Consider the following 11,669-nt stretch of genomic DNA (forward strand, 5'->3'; position numbering starts at 1 on the left):
CGGGGACAGGCCGGGGCCCAGTGGCCGAAGCCGTGCTGAAGCCACAAGGGCGGGAAGGTTGGAGCTACCACCGAGGCCTCTCGCTGTCCCCCCGCGCAGACTCAGGAACGGGAAATGGACTCCCCGTGCTCGGCGAGTTTCCGCTGCCCCGTGGTTCCAGAACAAGCTTCCGCCAAAGGCATGAGGTCGAGCAGCGCGAGCATTTCCCTGTGGACGGTCGTGGCGGCCGTTCAGGCCGTGGAGAGGAGGGTGGACTCGCACGCCTCGCGCCTGCTGAACCTGGAGCGAAGGACGGTGACAACCGAAAAGAAGTATTTCGACTGTGAGAAAACAGTAGTGGATTTTGGTAACCAGATGGAGAGCAAACTGTCCGTCCTGGGCACCCTCATCCAGGAGTACGGGCAGCTCCAGCGGCGCCTGGAGAACATGGAGAACCTGCTGAAGAACAGGAACTTCTGGATCCTGCGGCTGCCGCCGGGCTCCCAGGGCGAGGTGCCCAAGGTAACAAATGGCTATGCATGCTTTTGGGGAGGGACAGCAAGGGTGTCACCTGTGCCTCGTTTCCTGAGCGGACACCAGTGCTGAACGGATGCTCTGTTGTTAACAAATGAAGGTTTCAAAGTGCACAAGTTTCAGAAACTCAGGTTTTTGTTTTTTCGCATACATCAGCTGCAATATTTGCTTGTGGAGATTTTGAGCACTATACATCACACTACACTGCAAGAGAGCAGTGGGTTGAGATCTCTAAATATATCTCAGACAATTCAAGCATTCCCTGAGACAACAGTTTAGTTCAAAGGATCGTGTTACCTTTAAAGTGATCGAAGAAGCGTCAGCCTGGAAGGGACATCGGGATCTGCTCCTGTATCCCCGTGTTCTGAACAGGCTTAGTTCCCCAATCTCATCCCTGAGACTTTCATCAATCCTACTGGAAKACCTGTGGTGGCATGGAGCCTGCAGCCTTCTCAGGCTCCCTGTTCCAGTGCTCCACGAATCTTACACCTTACTGTTCCTAGGATCTGACTTCAATCATTTCTGCTGCAAATTAAGCAGATAGTTCTCTTCTTGTACTTAATAACAAATCACACGTTCTACCTTGTTAACATAAAACATAATTCATTTATTGTTTTCTAAGAGATCCTATTTCTTCAACTTCGTCTTGAAATGAGGTGCCCCAAAGGAGACCTCTTGCAGTAGCCAAGGCTCTGCAAGGGCCARCTCTTAAAATTAGTGCTGTGGTTGTGCTCTCACAGTAATTCACCCACACAAGTGGCAGCCTCCTCCCRTTTATCTTTAAATATTTAATGAACTCTGCAGAAACAAATTATCTTCTAATTGCTTTTTGCAGAATTGCTGTCATGTGTCATAAACAAGTATGAAGTAAGGACTGTTTGTTCACATATATATATATGTGTGTGTATATATATAATTGTATCTCATTACAAAAGGACAAATTCATACGTTTTACACTGAGTAGTAGATTTTCCCCTTAAACAATTACACTGAAGTAAATTAGCTACCTTTCTAATCAGCTAAGGCGCTGCATAAGGACATGTAGAAATATTCTGGAATTCACAGTGGGCTTTCCAATAATTAGCCCAAATGAACAAAGTTCTTTAAATTGGAGGTATAAGTCATTCCTCTCTCCTGYTTTGTACTCTGTTTGCATTAAGCCTGAGTAGAAAATATTCCAAGGTAGGATTTTTTTTTCTCCCTTCAGTACTTTCTACACTTCTGTAAATGGTGGAAGTAATAAATAAAAATTAGAAACTTTCCCCTTCTGAATGCTCTAAGGATGGCAGGGCCAGCTAAAGTACCAGACAAGGTGCTGAGTTTGCAACTTTTACGCTTACAGGTCCCAACGGCATTTGGAAATGACGCWGCTTCCTCTTCCGAGCGAGAGTGGGAGAACCTAGAAGAAGGGCAGAAAGAGCTGTACAGAAATGTGATGAAAGGGAACTATGAGCCTCTGATCTCTCTGGGTAAATATCACTTTTTCAGTCATTTGTTGGTGCTTCTGGACTAGCTCTGTTTTGGGGACTTTTTCCCGCAGCTAAGAACCAACGTTGCAGAAACTCGTAGATGTCTGTGTTCRTTGCTGATGTCAGCATGGAGCGCGGTGCACGTAATCTCCAGTCCCTCRGGATCCAGTGTTTGCTGGGTGTGGACACTGGTTGCACTTCACATCAGTGTTACATCCAGACACCCACTCCACACCGTGTGCGGTGCCTCGCCCAGTCTGCAGGCCTCACGAGTGTTTCTCAGATGGGATGGGGTTAGCTGTCAGCAGCAGAAGCTGCCACCTCCTGGTGGGTTGTGCAGAGGGCTCTCCGTGCTGTTAAATGTTTGTACGACCTGCACTAAGGAACAGGTTTGAGGAGGAAGAACACCACCAACAACAAAGAGTTTACAGGAAATACAGAGACGCCAACTCCACTAGAGGCCTGCACGTGCTGTTGGTACAATGTACAGTCAGTTCTGTTCACAAAGACATCCGTCTGACGGTCTGTAGACAGTCGGAGCCTCTGGGCATCTAGACGTAAGTGCTCAGGTGTCAGGCTGGATTAAAGACAATAAACAAGATTTGGAAGTTCAGAAAAGGCCACTCCCWGTCCTTGGACTTTAGGAATCTAGGGAACAGTTATGGCAAGCCGGTTTCCATTTCTGTCCCAAGAACTGGCAGTTTAATAGCCCTGCCCAGCAGGGATTGGTTTGGTAACTCTGGTCTTTCTGCGCAGCGAGGCATAGCTGAGTCCCAGCAGTGTCTGCAGGGGAGTGTTCCTCCCCACGAATACAGCTGAATCCGCTTACCCCAGTAGGCATGTGTTTCTCCAGGCTTTTTCATCACCTGGCACAAACAGCAATGAGGGYGGTTTGGTGCAGCGTGGAAACTTTAATATCTGCATTTCTCAACAGACTATGCGATCTCCAAACCCGACCTCCTGTCCCRGATTGAGAGAGGAGAGGCACCCTGCAATGGGAACCAGGCGGACTCAGGAGAGAGAGACGTTCCTGCAGAACCAAGTACAGGCAAGAGATGAATTACAAGTTTATCCTCAGGCATAATGTTTGTGTATTGTGGTCACCAGAGGATGTCACAAGGTGATCGTCCTGATTTGCTATGGATGGAGCTTGTCAGATCTTGCTAGCAGGAGGTTCAGGAGGAATAAGAGAGTGTTAGAAAAAACATAATGGGATTGATCTTTCCCCTTAACAGAGTCTCTGGTGTTTACACATGATATGAGCAGCCAGGACAACGGAGGAGGAGTGCAGTGCCTGAGAGGACTGGATGACCCAAAAGAGAGAATAAATATGCTGGCTGAACCCAGAGCTGGTAAGCGTTGCTCTGAAAGAGTGTGCCTGGACGTGTCTGATGGGGAGGGCACTATCCTGAAACAGGATCAGCTGAGAGGTAAGGGGGAAACTGCTTCCCTAGAGAGCTGAGTAAAGCCCCAAGAAAGAGAACAGGARTAGGAGACACTGAAGAGAGGTTGCATATAAAAGCAGTGTAACTGGGTGCAGACCTTGGCACTGCAAGGGAAGAGCCAAATGGTGTTGTGATAGCCAGTAAAGAAACCAGTGTCCTCTTTACATTAGCAGACTATGCCATTCCAGAGCCAAGCTTTCCRTGCATTGTGAAGCAAGAGGAACAGCCGTGTGTGGAGGAGCACGGAGCTACGGAGGATGCGGAATTTGCAGAGCTCAGCGTGGGTGAGTTCTGAGCAGCCTCGCAATGTGCTGTAGAGCCGGAGATAAGGTGGAGAGCTGATGCTGCACAGCGGCACCCTTAACCTTCCCACTGCGGCTCAGCGTATGCTGAGCTGTGGRGGCTGAGCAGAGGCAGGTGGGAGAGAGAAGAAAGGACAAGAACCACACTGAGGTTACGAAGGGCAAGAGAGGTTAGGGACAGCATGGCTAGTAGAGAGATTAAAGTGCCAGGTAGGCAAAGACTGCAAGTGAAGGGACAGGAATCCCTGAAATAATATAATACAAGGGATTGTTAGGAAAGGAATTGAGAACAATTTTCAATGTCTTCTCCAAAGACATTGCTATGCCACAGTGTTGGAGACTTGAGTGCAGTTCACTTAATTTTGAAAATAATATAGTAGTCATTGACGTGGTCCAGAGAAAAGCTGCAGGACGGACAGCTTCTGTGTCAGGAGAGACTAAATACAGTAGGACYCTTTAGTCTGAGAAGGGCACGGTGGAACAGAGGATACAACACAAGTCTGTATGTTCGTGAAAGCTGCAGGCAGGGGCTGTAGGAACAACTCTTCACTATTTCTCACACTCCAAGATCGGGGGAGTACCTAGTGAAACAAGCAGGTGTTTGCTTTAGACCAAGCAGCAGAGTCTGTTTCCACATGTGCGTAAACTGTAGAACGTACTGCCACAGGGTACAGCAAAAGCTGAAAGCAAAAKGGACTCAGAAGAGGTTTGGGCAAATTTGCAGATAAGAAAGTGGTCTCTGGCTCTGATCATGCTGTGGGGCAGCTGTGCTCAGCATTTGCCAAGGCAATGGCTGCTGCAGAGCACAGCTCTTCTCTGCAGCCCTTGAGCTTCTGGGCATCTACCTAGGGAGAAATAACCCAAGGCACCAGTACAAGCTGGGGTCTGACCATCTGGAGARCAGCTCTGCAGAGAAGGACCTGGGAGTGCTGGTGGATGACAAGATGACCATGAGCCARCAATGTGGCCTTTTGGCCAGGAAGGCCAATGGTCTCCTGGGGTGCATTGGGAAGAGTGTTGCCAGCAGGTCGAAGGAGGTGATGCTGCCCCTCTACTCAGCCCTGGGGAGGCCTCATCTCCAGTACTGTGTCCAGTTCTGGGCTCCCCAGTAAAACAGAGACATGGAGCTACTGGAGAGAGTCCAGCGTRGGGCTACGAAGATGATCAGAGGGCTGGAGCACCTGCCCTATGAGGAACGGCTGTGAGAGCTGGGCCTCTTCAGCCTGGGGAAGAGMAGACTGAGGGGGGATCTGATCAATGTGTACAAGTACCTGAAGGGAGGGTGTCAAGGGGACGGGGCCAAACTCTTTTCGGTTGTCCCGTGTGACAGGACAAGAGGCAATGGGCACAAATTGAACCACAGGAAGTTGCGCCTGACCATGAGGGGGAATTTCTTCCCTGTGAGAGTGACAGAGCACTGGAACAGGTTGCCCAGAGAGGTTGTGGAGTCTCCTTCTCTGGAGATCTTCAAGGCCCACCTGGATGCAACCCTGTCTAACATGCTCTAGGTGACCCTGCTTGAGCGGGGAGGTTGGACTAGATGATCTCCAGAGGTCCCTTCCAACCTTACTGATTCTATGATTCTATGATCTGGCCCAAGAAGCTCCTTCTTCCTGGTCCAGTCTCACATCCTCTAAAGCTTATGTGCTGCTCTTTTCCTGGAATTTCTTCAGCTTGGTGGAAGCATTTTCAGAAAAGGGAACTGTGCTCTAGAGCAGTCCCACAWCAGCTATGTAACGTCTGGGGTGGTGACCATTGAGCTGGGATGACTTTTATTCCCAGTATTGCAGTGAGATTACTTACCTGATCAGCAGACCATTTCCAGCTCACCAGTCACTTCCTTGTTTTGGGCTTTCTTCCCCACCAGCAGTTCTGGTCTCTGTATATTCTCTTTGTGATGCATCAAAGATGTTTGTGGAGCTTGTCAGTTTTTGATGCTATTTCCCTGCTGATAATAAACCTCAGATGCTTTTGGTCGTGCCTYGTGTCCCCTCTGCGTGTCCCATTGTCAGTTGCTCTGCAGCACTAATGAACTGGCAGGTAACAGATTTCAGACAGGAGGCCAATCCCCACGCTGGCCTGCTGGATCCTGTCCTCATCCTGTCCACAGCTTTCTAAGTTGTTGTGTTGGCAGTTTGTGCCATTGACCTGTGGTTGGTTTTCCACCTGTGGGTTATATTCATATCCAGGTCAGCTGAAAGAAAGTGTTCAGGTAGGAATGAGAGGCAAAACTAAGTTCCAGACAGACATGRCTCGGAGATGGAAAGCAGTGGAACCCCCCTCCCGCAGAGCAGGTGTGCTTTTACTGCCTCRGGGAAGCAGTAGCAGATGTGTCTCAGAGTCAAAAACAGCAAGTGTTCACGTGTCGTCTTTAAAGAAGGAGGCTGTGCAGATGGGTCCCCATGTGTGGGGGGCAGAGGGAAGGTAGATCCCATGGTGCTCTCTGAAGAGTGAGAGATAGAGTCGCTGGTGTGGGGAGGGAGGCAGATGCACAGGCTGTGTGAAAAAGAGAAGCAAAGGGCTTCCCTAGGTTCATGAGATATCAGCACTTAGGAGGGGGATGGCTGGAGACAATTTCGGAAACTGGGGAGTGTTCAGCCCTACTGTSCTGGAGGGCAGGACTTCTTTCTGCACCTTCGCTCACTGCTTCTCACATTTGCTGTTAAGCCAGCTGAAGTGGAAGCGTTCCTGTGCTTTTCACTTGAGCTAGCGCCTCCTTCCTTTTAGTCTTCCCACTAGCTCTGTTGATCCATGAGTGCAGCTGCCTTTCATGTTGCCCGTGTAAGACAGGTCTGTTTGCTTCATGTGCCGGGGAAGGAATCGGGGGATTTCAGAAGTGTCTTGTGTCTCAGGCCAATGAGTGTCCCCTTTGTTGTTGTTTTCAGTTCCAGCAGATGAGGTGCTAACATTCAAAATAGAAGAGGACTCTGACGAATCTCTTCAAAGCTCAGAGACCTCCAAGACTTTATCCAGGGAATCACAGGAGCTTGTTTTCCAGGGTCCCAGTGAGGAGCTGCCCTTTGATAGTCAGTACAGCTCTCCAGTGCAGCAGAGAAACCAAAGGACGAGTGGGCTGGTACCATCCCCCCCGGAGGAAAGCAACGCTGTCACGTTTTATGGGCTAAGCTGTCCCAGTGAGAGATCTCACACATGTGGTGCCTGTGGGAAGGGCTTTCGGCTGAAGAAGATCCTCACAATGCACCAGCAGAGCCACGGCACGCTGTGCTGTGGGGAGGAYGCTGAACACGACGAGAGCTTCCTGCATCAGCAGCACTTCAAGCTGCAGCAGCAGATGCAYGTGGAAGACAGGACCCTTGCAGCCGCGGAGAGCCTCAAGCACAACAACAGTGCAAAAACCCACGCCAGGATCCCAGCCATGGACAAGGTGTACAGCAGTCCCAAGTGCATGAAAAGCATCAACACCAACAGCAGCTACAGGCCAAGTCAAAAAAGCCAACTGCGGGAGAAGCCTTACAAGTGCAACAAGTGTCAGGAGAGCTTCTCCCAGAAGAAAACCCTYGTCATCCACCAGCGTGTACATTCAGGCCGGAGCGGAGGGGTTCTGGGTTGTTCGTACTGTGGGAAGACTTTCAGCCACCCCTCCAATCTGATCCGGCATCAGAGGATCCACACTGGAGAGAGGCCATACCAATGCAGCGAGTGCTCAAAGAGCTTTACCCAGAAGCAGCACCTCCTCCAGCACCAGAAGATCCACCTGCGTGAGAGGAACCGTTTGGGTACACAGAATCTGAGAAAGACRCCACTAGACAACTTCTTCTAGGTTGTGCTGGGCTTGCTTAGATCTTACAGCCCCTGGAAGGGCGGAAGAGGAGAAAGTCTCTCTGCTGCTCAGCATTGAAGGCACTCTGACAATTTAATCCAAAGGTCGATAGTTCAATGCGAAGTAAGATTAGGATTCACCACTGCCCTTTTCTTCATGGTGTGATGGTATGCCATGGCACCTCCTAGTCAGCCTGTAAACCTCTTGAGAATTAAGGTGTTTAAGACCTCTCCAGGTTTAAAGAAAGCATATGGAATCCGTTGGTTGAACTGGTTGTAGCTAAGTAGAGTTTTTCTGAAGCAGCCACTCTTTGTCTGGAGTTTCCCTGGCTGTTCTCTGTGCTAAAGTTCTGCTGTGCTCAGTTTTGTGGGCAGGTTTGAGTTGTACRTTCTCAAAAGACTCTTGACAACTAAATGCACACACGAGGTGAGGCCTTGCTGACAATCTGCACAGATGCCACATTCACCACGGTGGAGCAGCCAGTAAGTTCCCAACTCTCTGTGTGCCTCAGCACAGGCCAAATGATGTTTGCATTGCTGCTACTGCTCAGGAAGCTAGCTGAAAAAAAGTAGGTTCAGTTCCTTCTCTAGAGCTTAAAATTGGGTTTAGTTTGTTGTAAATGATAATGGAGGAGCCAAATTCTGCTCTGAGCTGCTCTGATATGCATCAGGATGTGTTCCATGGGAGACTCTAGACTTGCACTGAAGTAACTGTGAGGGGAATTTGTTCCATCTTCTGTCACTTCTGAACGCACCTAAAGGAGATGGCATCAGCCAAACTCCTGTTGATACCTCTGAGGCAATTTCAGTGGAAMTGAATGGGGAAACCACTTGTTAGCCAGAGATGGTGGACATCTGTACTCCTGTGGTAAAGTAAGTGTTGGAATAGTGGTTTTTCTGGTAGCTGCCTGTACATTAACACTTCTGCTTATTTATTATTCATTGTCTTTTCCTGTCTTTATCTCCCTTTTTCCCTGGATAGCCTGTGGTACAAATGCTTTTTGCCCTTGAGGATGAGCTTTCATTATGTCCCAAACAGTTAAAGAAACATTTCCCAACAACWCAAATTTGTTGAGCAACTTGCCCAAATATGTCATGCAGCTTTGGGGCTCCTCCTAYTACTTGACCAGATGTACTACTTCCCACCATCACTAATCTGTGTTTAGAAACCCCCTTGGTTGCTTCCAGACCCCAAGGTGTCCAGGGGATGTGGGGAGGGTTGCAGAGGGCTTGTCCCTCGGGCAGAGATGTGCACTGACTGCGGCTGGCTGCCATGGTGGCTGCTATGAGCTGCCCTTGGGACCAAAAGGCCAAGAGTACTTAGGAGAGAGGAAAGGCTGGTTGAAGGCTTGTGCTGAGTGCAGACTGCCTCGGGGAGTTGTTGTGGCCTTTAGCCACAGAGACCATGAGCAGTAACCACTGAGGCAGAGGAGCTGGAGAAGTCAGACCRTTTCATAGGCTGTTGCCCCCAGACCTACCTGAAAGCTTTTCAGCCCACTCCCACCTGAAGACCAGCCCATGATTGTTGCACTGTATTGGCTTTTACATGCTTTCCTCTGGAAGCTCATTTGAGTGAGGTCTCTTTCTAGGTCCTTGCTGCTCATCGTTGCCTGCCGTGCCGGCAGAGCATAATGCAGGAGTGCTCCCGTGCATCCTTCGGCCCAAGTGAGGCCGGCTCAGAGCCCCTGCGCTGTTAAACTAACCGGGTTTTTGCCCAGAGCAGGCTGGCAGAGCCTGTGTGAACTGCTCTGGAGCCACGCTGTGGGAACTGGCACAGAGCCACACGTGTGGAAATGTCTTCAGCTGCAGGTGTTTGCCTGGTGACCAACTGCCTGCAGCGTTGTCCTCTCATCTTAGTGCTGCTGAGGGCTTTGACTTCACAGTTTCTGAAGAGTGTGAGTAGGTCTCTGTGTGGCAAGCCTGTCTCTGTGCATGCATTCGTTTTCTCAAAGTACTAAGTCCACGAGGATAGAGGATTTCATGTTCTGTCACTTTTTAGTATTCAGTGGCCCCTCACTACCATGAAGCAGTGAAAACAGACTAATTTTTCTCCCACGTTTGTCCAGGTCTCACTGACATGCTAGAGGAGAATCGCTTGGCAGTTAGCAGGATAGGGCAGTCTGCGTTTTGTCCAGTAAGCAGAYAGACTAATCAGCTCTTCAGTGGTTTCTTACTGACTCCAGTTAAATTAATGTCTCCCTTTTACCCTACTGTTACCTAGACTGTGAGCCCTCTGGGGCAGGGAATTTGTTTGTTTCTATCTGTTTGTAAAATGGCAATTAAATTTGCAGCAGTAGATACCTGATTTTTAATAATAACAATAACATTAAACTTGAACAGGTTAAAGCTGTGAAGTTCTAAATGCTTGCTTTCCTTTTTTTTTTCTTCCCCCCACCCCCCAATCATTCTACTGTGCTGTAGACAAAGTCCTGACCCTGGAACCTGCTTTGCCTGGCCCTTGCTGTGAGTCCACAGGGACATCTCACGTGCATCGTCACCAGGCTCCTAGGGAATCACGTTCTCTGGTCTTCCCTGGGAGCAGGAAATCCCTGTCTAATCTCACACTCATGTTTCCAGCTCAAAGCAAATGGCAATTTGTAGTATCGTACTCTATTAACAGAAAATAAAGTCTACGTTGAATTAGAAGGAAGATGGCATGAGTATTCCTTATTTTTTCTTTTTTATAATATTGCAGTGGAACCTAAGCAGAAGAACTGCTGTCAGTGTGTGTATCTGAGACCTGGAGAGGGCATGAACTGTAATGGCTTCTAAGCTTACGATACAAATCTCATTCTGCAGGCAGACCAAATCAATCCAGCAAAAAGCAACCACAGCGTTACAGTCTTCATTAGCTTAGCCCACTCAATCCAGGAAGTGCAAGATGCATTCAAGGATGGGACTCAAAGACACTGTTCCATAAAGCAGCGGAGGTGCAGTTATCATTGAAAAAWTAAACCAGCTTCAAAGATGAGCGGGTTCCACTGTGACTAGAACATCCTAAATCTTARTTGGGATCACTTTGGCAACGTGCGTAAGTTATTTACAAACATAATTACGGGTGTTTTTTCTGGGCAGTTACTGTGTCTTACAAAAGGACAGTAACGAGTAATATTGAAGTCCTGCGGCGTTACCCTCTCTCCTCCCTGCAGCGCTGCTGTCGYGTATGTTCTAGTGCTGACCTCCTACACTTCATTATTGCTAGACATTTTACTTTTAAACAATAGTTAAAAGAGAACACAGAAGCTGCCCACCAACTGATGTGCCGTTTGCATCTGAGATTAGCTTCTCTTTTCATATGTCTCTGTRACCACAACCGTAGAAGAATCAGTGTCTGGATAGCAAAAAGCTAGACATTTTAGCAGTGTGGGTTGGGAGGGTTACACTATTTTTAAAATGCTATCTTTTTTTTTGATGGGGAGAGTTAATATGTTAACCGTTGTCTAAGCATCAGAAGTACTTGATGTGTGCTTCGTATTTCATCTGTTCTTCATGCCGCCTTTGATATCAAAGATGAAACAATATTTTGCAGTGAGTTGTGTTTCCCCTCTCTAGCCCTGTTGCCCTGTATTTCAGAGATAAATACATATATTTAAAATGAATCTGAGAGTTCTTTTGAGATTTGTGCTTCATTGTGATCAGCCTAACAGGAGGCTGTGACGGGGGATTCCAGGAGTAGAAAAGCCAAGGCACGAGGAGCTGAGCACTTTTAACCAAGGCTGTGGGCTCTCAACAGTCCTGAGCACCTGGTCTCTATGTCTACGCTTGGTTTCTATGGATTYGAGGTGGTTTCAGCCTGCCAGCTGTAAACACAGAGAGACTTTAAAGGTGATGCTGACGGCTAGGTGAGTGACTTGGGAGGACATCTGGCAGAGCCTTGACGGGGACCACYGCCACACGGCAGGACAGGTACCCGTGAATGCGGGAGTCAGCTCGGCTGGAAAGAAGCATTGCTCCCACACAGCTGTTACTTTTCACCACCAGAAGCATGTCAGACTCTAACCCTGAGAACATGCRAAGTGGCGAAGAGCTCAAGAATGTTCTAATCCACCAGAGAAATCATCCAAAACCAGGATTTGTTGAACATGCAAAGGGATTCACTAATTCAGCTGTCAGAAGGGAGCTCAAGAGCCTGCGCAGGAAAAGGGGCTGCGCTAGGAGCG

General features: G+C 48.6%; 1 protein-coding gene across 6 annotated transcripts; it reads left to right on the forward strand.

Moving 5' to 3' along the window:
- LOC146587785 (zinc finger protein 783-like) lies at positions 1-10,214 on the forward strand. 6 transcript variants are annotated; one of them, XR_014897581.1, is made up of 7 exons: positions 1-501; positions 1,856-1,982; positions 2,917-3,030; positions 3,218-3,334; positions 3,598-3,711; positions 6,615-9,404; positions 9,931-10,214. XR_014897581.1 is itself a non-coding variant. In XM_085318994.1 (6 exons), the coding sequence occupies exons 1-6, from the start codon at positions 115-117 to the stop codon at positions 7,508-7,510; spliced, it is 1,755 nt and encodes a 584-aa protein (XP_085175120.1). In that variant the 5' UTR covers positions 1-114; the 3' UTR covers positions 7,511-10,213. The 6 variants fall into 6 exon arrangements, 3 of the variants coding, with proteins under 3 accessions (XP_085175120.1, XP_085175121.1, XP_085175122.1); XR_014897582.1 differs by having other exon boundaries at positions 6,615-8,382; positions 9,099-10,214; XR_014897583.1 differs by having other exon boundaries at positions 6,615-8,382.
- The last annotated feature ends 1,455 nt before the right edge of the window (positions 10,215-11,669 follow it).

This window comes from Rhea americana, unplaced genomic scaffold, assembly GCF_003343005.1.
Source record: "Rhea americana isolate MKP2758 unplaced genomic scaffold, rheAme1 scaffold_567, whole genome shotgun sequence".
Classification (NCBI taxonomy): Eukaryota; Metazoa; Chordata; class Aves; order Rheiformes; family Rheidae; genus Rhea; species Rhea americana.